This window comes from Marmota monax, unplaced genomic scaffold, assembly GCF_021218885.2.
Source record: "Marmota monax isolate L192 unplaced genomic scaffold, Marmota_monax_Labrador192_F-V1.1 WCK01_AAM20220418_F8-fsc00018, whole genome shotgun sequence".
Classification (NCBI taxonomy): domain Eukaryota; kingdom Metazoa; phylum Chordata; class Mammalia; order Rodentia; family Sciuridae; genus Marmota; species Marmota monax.
In genome coordinates this window covers 8,832,327-8,848,891 of record NW_026692201.1, presented here as the reverse complement: position 1 = coordinate 8,848,891, position 16,565 = coordinate 8,832,327, and the positions used below count along the sequence as shown (strand labels likewise).

At 39.6% G+C, this 16,565-nt stretch overlaps 1 protein-coding gene across 3 annotated transcripts in view; it reads right to left on the bottom strand.

Annotated features, from left to right (window-relative positions):
* The window catches only part of Rasgrf2 (Ras protein specific guanine nucleotide releasing factor 2), a 231,996-nt gene that overhangs the window by 89,486 nt on the left and 125,945 nt on the right, over positions 1–16,565 (bottom strand). Inside the window, exons 13-17 of one of the 3 annotated variants that reach the window (XM_046427896.2) lie at positions 14,913–14,995; positions 10,088–10,336; positions 8,960–9,348; positions 2,907–3,032; positions 232–321 (exon numbers count right to left, since the gene is read on the bottom strand). In XM_046427896.2, coding sequence (XP_046283852.1) covers positions 232–321; positions 2,907–3,032; positions 8,960–9,348; positions 10,088–10,336; positions 14,913–14,995 — 937 coding nt within the window. Of the gene's footprint in view, positions 1–231; positions 322–2,906; positions 3,036–8,959; positions 9,349–10,087; positions 10,337–14,912; positions 14,996–16,565 lie in introns of all 3 variants that reach the window. The other 2 variants (XM_046427885.2, XM_058574375.1) reach the window with 2 other exon arrangements.

The following is a 16,565-nucleotide window of genomic DNA, read 5'->3' as shown; positions in this document are numbered from 1 at the left end:
TGTCTTTCTGTGACTGGTTTAGTTCATTAAACACCATATTCTCCAGGTTCATCCATGTCATTACGAAACACAGGATTTCTGAAGGTGCTTATTTAAATGAGTCTTAACCCAAGCACACTGACTCAGAGTAGGAACTGGAATCTCCCATCATTATTAGGATTCTGGCAGTCGGGAGCCACTGATTTAATATAAATTGCCATGTGTCTGTACACAGGTGCTCTCCCTACTCACCTGGTGGACTCCCATGTCCTGCTGCTGCCGTGGCAATTGCAAAAGCGGAAGCTGGCGAAACAGAGCAGTGGGCATTGTCAGCTGTCTGTCCTGGTTATTTTAAAAGAAAGGAATAGAAAAGATGAGGCAGCTGGACACTATTCTAGAATGAAAAATTCTCATTTTTATTCCTACACTGGATGAAGGGTTGGGCCAAAAGCCCTGTTCTGTCCCCACTAATAGGCAAACAGTAGTACTGTACATCAGGAATTCCACTGTAGGTACATAACCAAGAGGGGGAAAACATGCATCCACACAAAAACTTGTGCGTGATCCATAGCAGCATTATTCGCAGTAGCAAAAAATATAAACAACCAAACATCCATCAGCTGACAGACAGATAAACAAAAAGGAACTATGACTCAGTCATAATAAAGGAATGAAGTTCTAATACATGCTACAACATGAATGAATCCAAAAAGTATTATTCTGTGGGAAAGAAGCCAATCACAAAGGATCCCATATTGTATGATTGCCTTCATATTAAATGTCCAGAACAAGTGAGTCCATACAGAAAATAGATTCATGGTTGCCAGGACTGGAGGGAGACAGGAATAAAGACTGGGTGCTGATGGGTCCAGAGTTTCTCTTTGGGTGATGAAAATGTTTTGGATTTAACCAGTAGTTACATTTGCCTAACCTTGTGAATACACAAAAACTGCTAAACTATCCAATTTCATGGGGTGAATTTTATGGTATGTGACTTATATCTCAATAAAGAAATATTTTTAAAAAGATTCTACATCATTTATTGATAGTATTACCTTTCCAAAACACCTTTAAAAGTAGGGAAGTGTTAAGTGTAGCTCTTCTAACATCAAAAGGGTGGCCTGAGCAGTCTTTGCAGCCCCTTTCATTTCTGAATCTGTTTCTGATAATGCTGATCCAACCTCCCCTAGGTTTTTAGTGGAAACACTCTGCTATGCTTCTGACCTGAAGAATTTTTATTAGTTTGATCCTGAAGTTATACAGGCATGCTTTAAATAAAGAAAGAAGCAAAGTACTGCTTAATGAAAGCACAAAAGCAGGTGGCAAGTAGATAGGTAAAGAGGCAAAATACTGGCTAGACAATGAGGAAACAGGTGCTATTCTCTCCCATTTGGATCTACCACATTATCACAGATTTCAGCCTCCTTCCTAAATTCCTGTCTATATAATTTAGTCATATTGGGGAAGAAACAAAGGGCTTAGTTAGCTGGGCATGGGGGGGGGGAGTGCACACCCATAAGCCTAGCAATTTAGGAGACTGAGGCAAGAGGATGTCAAATTCAAGGTCAGCCTCAGAAACTTAGTGAGACCCTGTCTCAGTGGTAGAGCATCCCTGGGTTCAATTCCCAGAATCCCCACAAAAGGGGAGTTCAGTTAAGCCATGAAAAGGATGATAATTGCAAATAATCTTTATGTAAATTAAAATTTTATTTGTGAATACAAACACATAATAAGAATATAAAACAGCTCTCATAAGAGTAACAAAGTGAACAGCATTTAACTCTTGCTTTGATAGAATCTTGCTACCCTGGGCTTTGATCACAACTGTTCTAGATTGCAGTGAACCTAAGGGACTTGCCCTATATGGCAATGGTCAAGAAGCTGCCAAAACCTGGGTTGACCAAGGCTCTAAGAATAGTAGAGGGATTTGTCTAACTCCATAGTAGTCTCATGACATGCCAGGAAGGTCTAGCTTGTCACCTTCATTTACCAGGAACACCTAAATGGCAGAGCGATCCATAATTGACCAGGAGCCTGAAAGCCCTGGAAGCTGACATCCATCAAGGTAAATCTTCTGACAAACACCTATCCCTGACCCTTCTAGCTGCTTTTGGAGTCAGCTTCCACCAATGGAATAGGCCACAAATGAAATGCCCACTTGGAGTCATGCACTTTATCTTTGGCCAAAATGCTCTTGAAGCATGAATATGAAAGTCAAAAAATGCCTCTGCATTTTACTAGAGTTACTTTGGGGTGAATCTTGTTTCATAATTGTATAATTTTCTCTTCTGATTTGAAATAATTGGATTAAGGATAAAAAAAATTTCAAAAAAACTGTTATTTAGATATATTTATTGGAGCAGTGAGTGGGGAAAACGAGAATATGAAAGATTCCTACTTTTTTCTCTGATTTTTCAAATTACAGGATCATACTTTACAAATTTCATAACCGTATATAAACAAAACATACCGGTTTTTTCCTGCAGCAATAATGTTGGGTTCCCATGCAAATAAACTTTATTTTAGATGTAAGAGTGTCATTAATAAGATTTCCCCAAATTGTTATATCCCAGATGAGCCTATTTATATAGACTACACTTGAACTCATGTTAAGGAATCAGAATCTGGCCATGTTTTGGTAAAATGGCACTGATATTCCTAGTCATAAGCTAGACATGCCTTCTGATTCATATTATTCCATACAAAATGCAAAGCAATCATGAGAACAAACAAATATCCATCAAACTGAAGATACATTCTCTAATCATTTATTTTCCCACTCTTTGGTCCTACAGTTACATTATTCATTTCCAATTAGATTTTACAACTTATACTAAAATGTTCTTAGAGGAATAAAACAGTAAAGCAAAGCAGAGATTCAGAACCAGAAATACCTTTTCTATTTGAGTGCCTTTCTGAGCTCTTACCTCCAGGTTGGCGATAGCGGAGGTGCCGGGGAGTCGAGGGGGACCTGCAAGGTGAAAGTTCTGTGGCATCTGCTGCTGGGGAGCTTTCCATTCCTGCTCGGTCTGCTGGGGCAGACTCCAAGACTGCTGCTGTAAAACAGCAGAGATTTCAACAACCAAGCCATGAATTCCAGAGCTTCTTGTTAGTATCATGCATGGAAATGGAAAAGTACATTATGGAAATGAGCGTTTCATATTAGTCTACATTTTAAAGGACTTTAACATTAAATCAGGGCATTCTTCACAACAGAATGCTAATGACACTAAAACTAAACATGGATCTTCTCTAATGGTATCCATCTGGCCTTGTTGAGCCTTGGCTGACCCTAACTGACCCTGGCCAGTCCCTTCCATCCAATCAATAACAGATGTTAAAAAGAACAGGGGGCTAAGCGATGGATCACATGCCCTCTAGAATGTTTGGCTTTCTTGGAGTGGAGAAAGAGGGTCTTTTTTCAGATTATAAACCAGAATGGGATTCAAATTAGGACTTCATTACTTCTTTGCCTTGGTCACATTCTTAAGGGAACCAAAGTTCGAATTTCTAGCAATATGCCTACCCAAGGAAATTCTGGGAGCTCTTAAGAGATCTAGAGCTGAACTGTCCAAAATGGCAGCACTCACCAAATATAACTATGTAAATTTATTTTAACCAAAATTAAAGAAATATTTCAGTTGTCCATTTGGACTAGCCACATTCAATGCCATTCAATGCCACCTGTGGCTAGCAACTACACTATTGAACAGCACAGGTACAGAACATTTCCATCCTACCAGAAAGTTCTACTGGGTAGCTCTGAGCTATAGCTACAGATCAACAAGAGCATATGGAAATTTTTTAAGTGAACTGTTGAGCTTCTTTACTGTAGCTAATATCCCTAGAATAAAAGTCCCATCATTCTGAGGTCACACTTACGCTACTGCTAATGACATTTCTTTACCCCTTCCACTGGTTTGTTGACTATAACTCTGTGTATGTTCTTCCAAGGAAATATATTACCAAAAAGTTAACAAAGGTCTAACAATTCTTCCATTTCTTTTTCCGTAGGCTGTTCATTAACTCCCACTGATCCAATTTAATTTTCACCTCCACTAATCTTCATTACCCTGGTCAGCTGAACTACTTCTCTTTTCATCCCATTCAAGATTTCACTAACTAACTGTACAAAATCCCTAATGACTTCATATAAAGACATTTTTACACTTGCATATAATTTACTCCCTTAGAAATATGGCCATAATCTCAATCTTTAGCAACTCAAAGGAGCTGGGGAAGGGAAATGGTTAGAATCTTTCCTTGAATGACATAATTATAGGAAAGCTGGCAAAGATGCAAGATGCAGACAAAAAAAATCAGTGCTTAGCTGTTAGTTTTATTATTTTCTAAATAGCTCCATCAAAACTCAGTAATGGAAGGCATCTGCTCTGTAAGAGCAAGCAGAATACCAAATGCATGTCCTTGGTCTGATCCAACCATTCATTCATTCTTCTTACACCAATGAGAAAATCTTTAGTCGGCAATATGCTGAACCCAAAAAATTAGCCAGGGAGACAACCAAACAGAACCCCAATTCCCTGAAAGAGCAGGAAAGCAGAGAATAATACTGCTAGCTAACAGGCACCTACAGGGAGAAGAAACCATGCTAGCATGGTGGGGTGGGGAAGCATTTCCTTCTGGCTTGTTCACTTTCAATCAGCTCCATGCAAACAGCTTTGCCTGCAAGATGAGTGGGCAGATGTGAGCTCCAAACAAATGCTAAAATCGGGAGCACGTTCAGCCCACAGGCAGGCAATTTTCAAACTGAGAACACAGAAACAGACACTGGTGCCGTGGGCTGTGGACAAGTTGCTCAGCCGTGGTCTGAGTGCATGCCAGGGTGTGTGGGGCCCCAATACAGCAAGCGGCCCTTTGGCTCTGCTTTCTTGTCTGCCATTGGTCTTTCATTGAGAATCCATCATTGGGTGGAATTTGAGTCATGCTGAGATTAGCTTTTTAGAAACACCTGAGTTAGAAGAAGGTGGGGGAATGCCTGGTATCAGGAAGGTAGGGTACTAGTGAATGTTGGGGAACCTGCAACAGATTTAGGAACTAGGTTGGGGGAAAACTAAATTGTATATTTTTAACCTAAAATGTTTATTACCTGTCTCATTTTGAGGGAAATGTACTACTTCTCTGCTTTTCCTTCATGCCATTTCAAGTTCTCTTGCCAGAAATATTATAATGCTGGCGCTATCATTGCCGTGACAATAAAACTGAAATTAGCCTTCCTTAAAGCACATGCTCTGAACTGTCTAGGTGGATAGCAGTGAAAAAGACCAATGGACTTGGATGGACCTCATGGGAACATAGGTATTAGACAATGAGATTGTGTGGGGCTGTATCCTGAAATGAAGAACAGAAAATGTATCACCTCTTGGCACAGGATTCTTACTCAAGTTCGCCAACTTTTAACTGTTAACATTATGCAAAGCACTCGTGAACATCTTTCAAATTAAAGACAGATCAGCGTCACCCTTTTCTTTGCCAACTGGAATTTTCAGGATTAGACAACAGGGTTAACAGAGCAGCCCTCTTGACTCCCACAGACAGCACACATGTGTACACAGACACACAGACACACACACACACACACACACACACACACACAGCTATCAGACATGCTGAAGAGGTCATCCATGATCTCCCTAATTCTATTCATGGCCAGTATTGCCCTTATGCCAATGCAGAATGAAAGAAAAAACTAAGTCTACAGTTCCTTTGTTTACCTATTATGGAGAATGCCAAAGATCTATCATAATCCCAGTCTTCATTCTAAGCATTTTTGTTTTTTCACTCACAGTGTTTTCTTTTCCAAGTCTCAATAGCAAGGAAAGATGTGCCTGTTCAACCAATCTATTCCTGGTTTTGATATGAATTGTGTAATTGATTACATTCCTGTCTCTATTCTGTCACTGAGAAGCTCAGAACCAAACTTAGGGGGGCTCCAGTGGCTGTTGAGGGCCACTAGCCATACCTCTGTCCTCACATAACTTTTCTTCCCCCCCCCCTTGCCTGATTTTCTTACCTATTTTATTTTAATCCAGTTGTACCATGTGTCTCTTTGTACTACCACCTTTAATATTCCTAGGTACGTTGGGAAATAAATGCAATAAAAAGAAATTAAAAGACAGCTATAGAAAGGGAAAAGAAAAAAAGATCAAAGTAGACAGGAATGAAGAGCATAATGGAAGAATTAGTGGGGTTTCTGGGGGAAGGTGATGGTAAAAATGAGAGCTAAGGGGAGATGTGTTAGTGGGTGGATGTGCCTAAGAAGCCCAGGAAGCAGAGAAGCTGGTGTCTCTGGAGCAGAGTTTGGCTCTGTGGTCTTCATCAAAGACCATGGACCCCACCTGTGCACAATCTTGGTGTTTCCCCATTACCCAGAGTAGGAGAAGCTCAGCATTTAACATGACCTGGAACTGCAAAATGACATTTCTAAGCTATGAAAATTTGCATGAATTAACTCTTGAAAACTTAACTCTAAATCATTTGAGGCAAATACTGTGTGATTCTACTCATATGAACTTCTTAAAGTAGTTGGACTCATAAAAGTTGAGAGAACTATCATTTCCAGGGGCCTGAAGACAAAGAAATGAGATATTATTCAGTGGGTTTACTTTCAGTTTTACAAAATGAGAAAGTTCTAGAGTTCTAATGTGAATGTAGTTTACTAAACAATCTTAATTTGAAAATGGTTGAGATAGTAAGAAGGAAAAAGAGGTCAAGGAAATCTCTTAGGTGCATTTTTATTGGAATGTTTAAGTTTGCTTGATACTAAAAAGCCTTAAAAAGACTAATAACAGGGTCTGCTCTACAAGGCTGACCATGACATCGAAACAGGGCAAAAGCTACCCCTTCAGGAGCAGTGATGTCTCTGGCACTTGGAAATGTGGTCAAGGTGACCATTTTGCTCTTTGTCCAGAAGATGGCCCATCTCCTCCCTCCAACATCCATGTCTATTTTTTTTTGGCTCATGTCAAAGACACATCCCAATTCTGCTCAGCCAAATATGTTCTCCCTGCTTTTCCACTTCCAGAGCACTCTGTCTACACCCCTTGCATCATCTACTCTTATAGTTGTGTCTATAATATCCGCATAAGCAGAGTAGGAGGGGTCGGGTGCCATCCTATTTACCACACACTACCTTTATGAACTCTAGCACACACAGTACTTGGCACAGAGACTCTTAACGACTTTGCCACATGTGGAACAACAGATCTCATCCCAGACCCAGGAGCTATCTCACCACACCCTCAGAGTTACTAACATCTGACACCAATCTGCTTGTCCCTAAAGCTCCCCTAACTCAAAAGAACATGAGGATCCACGTTTACCTTGAGATTTCTCCTTCTCTTTATTGCAATCCCATAAAGGAGGAGAAAGAACTTTCCACACGTTGGGAAACCCCCACACTTCCCAGGCCACATGGCCCCGGGGAAGGTGGAAATAAGCCATCCCTCCAGAGTGTTGCCCAAGCCCTGGTGCTGGATGAGGCAGCTGACGCTCTCATCAGCTTGCCGTGGCCTCATTATTTCTAGAAGAATCCATGGTGATTTTGCTGACGCTTGTTGTTCTAATGACTTTTTAATTATCTTCCCCCTTTCCTCCTCCATAGTTGCTAACTTGTCAATTTAAAGAATTTCTTGTTAAAAAGGGTGTTACTGTTGATGATGACAACCACTCCAGTTAAAATTCCATCAGATACTTCACTCGGGAAAGCTTATTCAAATGATCCAAGTGAGAAAGCACATAGATGCTTCCAGCAGGTAGAAAAGCAAGGGCCCATCTGGTGATCCTCCTTGAAATCTGAACACTTTGTCTGATCTGTTGTCTAATTTTTATGTTATCAACAAATAAATCAGATATCAGACAGAAAAAAAATGTTCTTTGTTACTTTGGCTGTGAAACAATGTTGATATGCATCACAGAAACACTGAATTTTAAAAGCTGTAAGGATCGCCACCTACAACCCCTACTTGTACCAAGGTGAGGACGATATGGTGACATACCAGGCACCCTGAGTTAGTTCCCAGAGTGTTTTACTTCATTCCCTCATCTAACAAATATCTACTTCCTGCCAGGCAGTGGCCGAGGCACTGAGGAAGCAGGAGTGAACAAGATAGACAAGGTTGCAGAGTTCATAGAGCTCAATTGGGTAAGGCTGCCCAGGCAGAGGCCTGGGCCAGAATGGCAAGATGTTCCCAAGACACAGAAGGGAAATCAAGTGACTGAAGCCCACCAGATGAGGGGCACTGGCAAGAGCAGGGATTGGAGAGGGAGAGAGCACTGAAGTCTCATAAGATCTGAAAGCCGTGGAGGAAGAACGTTCCTCTAAGAGCAATGGATTGCCGTTAGAGAATTTAAAATCATATATGCTCTAATCCAGATTTTAAAAAACCATTTGGCCATGTCAAGGATAAATGAGACTATCTTCACTTTGATTTTTCTCCCAATACCTATACTATGGTATGGATCATTGCCCTCTTGACTAAACTGAAGCCATCTTTGTGCTTCCTGTCTAGGTCATGCTCAACAGGGAAAGGCTGGGAGCAATACAGGTGCTTAGGGCAGAAATGGAGGTGGAGGAGGAGCGGAGGGCCAAGGTCACGGATGGGGGTGTCCACATCCTGCCTCTCCACAAAGTAGCCTGGTAGGCTCTTTAGCCAGCCAGCCTCACACCAAAGTCCAAGAACTCTCCACTAATATCACCCACATGTACTATTTCTCCCTTGACAACTGCCTACAGCGAGCCTTTTGACTGTAGGGAATGAGGAGAACTAACTCTGCTCCTGGTTCCACAAGGGCTAGAGGAAGCTACAGGAATGTTCTCTTCTAACTAGCCATTGTATCCATTCTACTTTCTATACGGAAGTAGAAATGCTGTGAAGAAAGGGAGGGAAGGTTCCAGAAGGAATGGTGTGGAAGCAGGTGGCAGCAAAAGTGGGTGTGATCAAGTCAATGTGCTGCATAATACCTTTTTGAATACTTCGTTTTAGCTTGTTACACAGATCCACGCGGGGGTTATCTACATTCTCTTCTATGGATCCCGGGCTTTGCTCTGGAGAAGAGAGGCCTCTGCTAAGATCCAATGGTACTTTACCAGTGTGCGGCGGTGGGGATGCTGTGGGGCTATGGGTGGTGGTAGGACTGCTGGATGTCGAGGAGGTGGTCAGGTCCAAGGCTCCTATCCTTGAGTTCAAGGGAGAAGTCAAGGACAGCTTTCTGGCCCTCACTGGGGAGGATGTTCTGGACACTGCCAGTGGTGGTGGGGAAGAGAATTTGCGACACAAACGTGGGGATTTTCCATCCACCAAATGTTCACCTCTGTTGTTCTGACTGGTAGCAAAAAACAATTCCAGTGACCTGAAAATAACAAGAAACACCATTAACAGATTGCAGCCTAGTGATGATGATGTCCCAACTGTCATCCAAGAACATGCTCCCTACATTTAAAGACTATGATACCATCACACTTCTACTATTGCATTTTCCTTAATCTAAATGTCACATGTGTGTCATGCACCTGCCAAAGGAACACAGACACCTTTTAGTCATCATCTAACCCTTACTACTAAACGGAGGTTGCAAAGACCAGCAGCTAGTGTCTGGGGCACTTATCAGAACTCAGGCTCTACTCTAGACCCACTGAATCACCTGTAATTTAATAAGACAGTCCCTCCAGCTGATTCTTATGTATATTAAAGTATGAATAGTACATCATCAAAAAAAATAGAATAGTCTAATGTAATAGACTGCTTCCAAATAGTTAAAAGCAAGCAAAAGGGGCTGGGGTCGTGGCTCAGTGGTAGAGCACTTGCTTGGCCTGTGTGAGGCACTGGGTTCGACTCTCAGCACCACATATAAATAAAGGTCCATTGATAACTAATAAAAATATTTTTTAAAAAGCAAGCAAAAGCTACTTGGAAACTTCGGGGTTCTCAACTTCTTCCCCTATGTGTGACCTTTACTTACCACCTTCCAATGGGGCAAGGGACATAGTGAGATCAAAAGCAAGCCAGTGAGTGCCCTAGGAGCTACTCTGAGGACCTGGGCCGTTCATGTGGACAGTGACACAGGAACTGAAAGGACAAACCCGGTGTACCTGACAGGGATGGAGGTGAAGGGCCTCTTGTATATGTCAGAGAGCTTCGCCAGCACCACAGTGGCCGTGGTGAAAATGCGATATGTATGCAGGAAGGTGTTGAGGAAATCGATGCTCAGAAACCGCAAATCAGTCAGCCGCTCCAGGAGACGCTCCACGCTGGCATAACGGATCTGGGGCACTTTGCAGGAGTTAAGGGTTTTACTGAAGCAAATGTCTGTATCATCTTTATGAAGACGGGCATCAGACCTACGTGCAAAAAAGGGACATGTTAACCAAACCAGGATAAGGCTCCCTTCTCGGCCACTGAGTCCTCCAGCATTTATAAACTCACTCCTGTGTGGGCTTCCCACTGCATTCAAAAGAAGATGGACAATCGTACATGCAGATATGACACATAGGCATAAAAGCAGGCTACAAAAATATCAGGTATATTTAGGAATATTTTTATGGCATTATAATTGAAGAAGGCTAGAATTAATTGTGGAGGATGTAATAATAACTCATTTCACTATGTGGCTTCCTTCTCTTTCTAGTTGAACCATATTTTATTAGGAAAATGAAAAGCCCTCTTTAAGGAGGGGAAAAGCATCTCTTATGCCCTAAAAAGAGAATTTTGCTTAAAAATATCAGAAGCATGCTTAAAAAATAGCAGTTGACACCCCAAAAACACACTGAGGAGGAAAAGACATAGATATTACTGCTATATGATTTGGCATTTGGCCTCTGTAATTGGCTCTTTAATTTATCAACTCTCCCTTGGTTCTTTGTATTAACTGATTACTGTCCTTAATTGTTTCTTTCCTATACTTTCTTCCTAGGTTAGTCTCATTCTTTTTCCTAACTCCTTGAATTGAAAGCCTAATTCATTCATTTCATTCTTCCTGGCTTATAAATGTATTTAAAATTTCAGAATGCAATTTAAATCATAAATTGTAAGTGAAAATGTTACATTTTCATAATGTTTTCAATATTCTGCAATATTAAAAATGTTCTCATTTAAAAAAATAGCTTCTGAGACAGATTCCCCTAAACAATACCTACCACTGCCACCACGAAATACCCTGCTTCTATCATTCTGTGGAATCTCTCACCTGGGGGTCCCCCATTCCTCACCCTAGGGCACTGCTCTGGCAGCCTCTCTAGTGGACCATGAAGACTGCCAGTAGCCTTCACTTCCACTTCTGAGGTCCCTTGTTCCCCTTCATTGCTGCATGTAACAAGCAATCAGCAAAGTCCTGGATTTCACCATTTAATTAAAAGGATATGATATGGCACCAGTGACTTTCAGTGAGCCAACTGCCTGCTAAGAATCAGTTGGCTTGTTGTGAGCACTTTTAATTAGCCCTTTTGGCACTTCGAGGGATGTTAAATTATATATTTATTTCCTTTGACTAGAGAGGAATCAATAGCTTTCTTAGCTTGCTCCTGGAAACTTCCCAGTCCAAAGTATGCTCAGTGCAGGTGGGAATACTTCTTCTGAAGGCCTGAAAGGGCATTTTAAATGACCAGCTGACTCCTGCTGAGGAACTGACTAAGGGTAGCCTGTTAGCATTAGTCATATTATTGATCTTAGAAATATACAAGTGCATTTTTTTTAAGATTGTTGAAAATAGTGTGGCTCTTTCTGCCACTCACTATGTAACCCTCAATCAAGTTTATTTTTCTGGTTCTTAATGTTCTTATTTGTAAAAAGACCTGAGTGATGTTTTTGAATTCATCAATCGATTCCAAAGATGGTTTAATGAAAATAAGCAATTTTTCTCCAATTGTTTTCCACCTAAAACCTCAATTTTCTAAGAGAGTTGAGGTCAAATATTATTTTTTGAAAAGAGCCTTAGCTAGACATCATTTAAAGGGATATTTTCACCTAATAAGTGGTTTTGCATTCTAATCATAGTTTTGAGCTTTGCATCTTTTGACTATAATTAGTTTATTCAAAACACTAGGAGGAAAAAAAAACATGTTTCCAGAAGCATAAAATTAAATTAAACTAATTATGCCATTGTCCTTCAAAATTGTGACTGTTTTCATATTAAGGAAAAGAAATTAAATATTATGAAATTACTTAATTTTCTTTTATTATACTGAACTGGAATTTACTTTATTTCCCAAAGGACAATCAAGAAAGATAGAATGCATTACTTAAGTCTCCTAGGATCACAGCAACTCCATTTTGGTAAACATAAAAAGCAATTGTAAGAGATCAAAACCAAATCACTTATTACAATTGGTAAGTTTTAAAAGGAAGTAAGTGCTTAGAAAGTGCTGCCTTGTCAATAACAAGACATGGTTCCAACAGGATAATTTTTCTTTTAACTCTGAAACACATTTTTTGTTTGTTTGTTTGTTTTGTTTTCATGGCTTGTAGCCAGGAAGACAGATGTACAGGGTAGCAGAAATAACAGAATTTAAGGTGGAATGGAGATGGCAAAATCACACTCTTTCCTCTGATTGAGTGACAAGCAGGCTCAAAGAAGCTGGGAGAACTAGAAAGAGTAAATATATGAAACTTAACTCTGCTTGAGGAATACACCTAGTGTCGTGTAGATTTCTTAGCTTTAATAGAAAATCCTTATGGGCAGGGCGGGGAGGGGGCTCAGTGGTAGAGTGCTCGCCTAGCATGTGCGAGGCCCTGGGTTCAATCCTTAGCACCACATAAAAATAAATAACTAAAATAAAAATATTTTAAAAAATGAAAATCCTTATAGCCCAAGAGACAGGATCTCGTCTTAGCAGGAGAGCAGTTCCTACTCGTTTAAGTATCATATACTCTAAGGCAGCAAATCTTGGTCTGTATGAAAGTGGTGGTGCAAATGGACATGGATGTTGGTAAAACTGCTGCTGTGGGCACAAAAGCCACAACTGGTCAGGCACAAAACTAAAGGATTCTTCTTCTTCCACCTCTCCTCCTCCATCATCATCATCATCATCATCATCACCATCATCATTATCACCATCATCATTGTTCTATTGTTTTGCAGGCTGGGCCTCCTGCATGCCAGGCAAGCCCTCTACTACTGAGTTATATCCCCAGCCCTTTTTTGTTATTTTTTTTTTTAAGTTGCCCAGGCTGGTCTCAAACTTGTGATCCTCCTGCCTCAGCCTCCCACTCAGAGTAGCTGGGATTACATGTGCGTGCCACCACACCTTTTTTAGGTCAACACAGTGCATGTATAATGGATGTTCAACTGCCCTCGGGGTAGGGGGTTATAATTACGCTATGCTGGCTGACTCACACATCTGTCTCAAAAGCAATTGGACTTTCATGGCTGTCTAACTTTCAACCAATACTTTTCATAAAGAACAAAAATCATATGTATCATTTTGTGAAAAATTAAAATTGGAATCCTGTGGTTAAAACAAAATGAAAATAAAATCTAAACCCAATGATATAAATCCAAAATTTAAATCATGATTTGGACCTTCTGTCTTCACACTCCATATTTGTTCTTAATCTTTTTAAAAAATATATTTATTTTTTAGTTGTAGTTGGACACAATACCTTTATTTTGTTTATTTATTTTTATGTGGTGCTGAGGATCAAACCCAGGGCCTCGCACATGCTAGGCAAGCACTCTACCACTGAACCACAACCCCAGCCCTGTTCTTAATCTTAGCATCATACATTTTTAAATAATCTGGTGTTTAAAAAAATACTGAATTAAAAACTTATAAAATTGTATGCAAAAGTAACTTTTGCATTAGAGTTTTAAAATGGCCCTTCCCAAAATATTTTAAGATTTGACTAATAATTTTGAATTATATCATTCCTTAATTGAATGATATTTTTTCTATAGCTATTTTTGTACTACTATTATGTACTCTGCCTTCATCTGATGCAACAAGTTCTCAAACTTGTACCACAAGGATCATGCTAACTGTAGTTAATATCTGTCAGAAGAGGAAAGTTATCCTTCCAAAGTTAATGTTATTTACTGTCTTAGAATAAACAAGTCAGACCTCAAAATATCCACACAAGAAAGCAAGAAAGTCAAACATGTTCTTGGTTTCAAAAAGCCTTTTGTTTTGCAAAATATAACCAAATTGCTTTTTAAAAATGCACTTTACTCTTGGAACTGGGAAAGCAATTAATAAAAAAAAAATGAAAGTAAGGAACAATTTGGTCCTTTTCAAAACACTCCCAAAACAATTTCTGAATTTGAAAACAAAATAGTATATGGAGAAGAAATGTAATACAGAGAGTTCTAGCACATATTGATGTAACTTCTCAGTGTAAACTACAGTGTTCTTCGGGATCCCTCTAAGATATAAGACTTGCTTTGCTGAGACACTTACAGAAGGATAACAGCCCTAACGTCAATAGCTTCTGGTCCAAAACAGATAAAGGCAGGGGACAGAAGGTACCATGGCCAAGCCAGTTGATTCATGCTAGGTGTGTTCAAAGTCTAAATGTATCTCCACGGCCAAATCTGCATAATATGATTCATGCCCACTTGGAGGATGCCATGTAAGTCAGCCACACCTTGGTCCACCCTCTGACCTTAGATATATCTGGCTGTCACTATTTTGATATTTTATATTAAACTTGAACATCTTGATAGCATTTTGTCCTGAGTGATGGAGTATGTAACAGTATGAAAAACAATTTTTCTTTCCTATAAGTCAATAAACCATGAATATGAAAAACCATTTTGATAACCTTGCTATTTATAACTGCATAACATGAATTATCACATGACTGTCAGCAAACATTCTCGATAAGAAGCAGAATTCTATTGAAATGACTATTTTATTCAAGGTTTTACATTCTCTGCCAATTTGATCTTGATTAAAACATGAGAGAAAAGATTATTGCACTTACTTAATCATATGTGGCACAGTAACTTTGGAATTTTCTTCAAATACTATAGTCATTAAACCATTACATCGTATATTGTCCACACACTGTGAAATTTAAAAATAGGCAATTAAAATCCACACGAAAATCTAAACAGATCTTATATTCCTAGAAATGTTTAGAATCAAAACACAATTTCATTTTTCACCTGTGTATCTCTCTCTCTCTCTCTCTCTCTCTCTCTCTCACACACACACACACACACACACACACGCACACCAGCAGCAATAGCAGGAAAATATTACACATTGATGAACAGATTCAATATCCATATCTCAAAGCCGTGCATCTACCAAATGCCTGATAAATACTGTGAATATGTGAATAGATATATATTTTCTCAGAGTGTGTTTCCCAACAGTTCTGACCATAATGTCACATTTTAACAAGTCTCTGGTAATTACAACACGACTTGGGAGGTTTTTATACCTTCTGATGGATCCTGATGGTCCCTGCTAAATTCACTTTCTGCCACCAGAGGCGGTATAGAGTAGTCAGATTAGAAGCAGAGCCTTCCTTGGATGGAAGTCATCTTGTCTCACCAGCCAGCTCTGTGCCCACTTCTCAGGTATCTTTTTGCCAATAAATTCCCACATTTTACTAGTTTGTCTAGCAGTTTCTATTGGCACCATGTTGGGTTGGTGAGGGGGCAGTGTGTAATTTCTACTGTTTCTGGCATGCTTAAAGCCCTGTAACATCTTTTTTCTAAGGGGAGAAATCAGGAACTTTTGCTAATTTTCTGTTTTCTTTATTTATATCTGTGCCCAATCAATTTTACAATTTTCCTCTGAAATGACTTTGGGTTAGAGAAGGATTTGTTTTGAATCATAAATATTCCCTTTGAACAAAATAGGAAAATGAAAAAAAAATGTAAACAATTTTTAAAATCATAAATTGCTTCTAGTCACTAGGATACCATGTAGTGCTTTGTGATTGCAATTCAGTGGTACAAAGAAGCTGATTGCAGTATTACCTCACGTAGGTCCTGATTTCAGGACATTTTACCCAATGTCCCATAAAAGAGTGAATGTGTATTAGAATATCCTTGGTGTTTCCTAACTTGTCAGTCTATTTAGTCTATTAACCATTTTTGTATTTGCTTTTCCTTAAAATTAACATTAAAATTTTCCTTAAAATTTACTTTCCTCGCATCTTATGCTAGTGTTTCAACTACTAGGTATAAAGGATTCTAACTTATAGAAATAGAGTATTTTAAAGCTTCCTTTAATACATTTCCTCAAACTATAGAATCTAGAAATAATTGTGAGTTATGTTTTTATCTAAATAATTATGGTTGCTGAGCATGGTAATGCACTCCTATAATGCAGGCTACTGAGGAGGTTGAGGCAGTAGGATCTCCAGTTCACTGAATCAGTCAGGGTCACTCCAGGTGGGCTGGCTACTAAATAACCAGAGAAAGAGAGAGAAAATACCTTTCTGGGGGTTCAGTGATGGCTCCTCGGCCCCAGCTCCCACAAGGGAGTCAAGAGAAGTAGGCAAAAGACAGAGAACATGCCTGAAACCCAATTTATTAGGGGAGAAAGGCATTTGAGAAAGTTCAACCCAAATAAGGCAAAGGATTGGGTTTCAGGGGGTTGCTTGTCAGCAAAATGACTG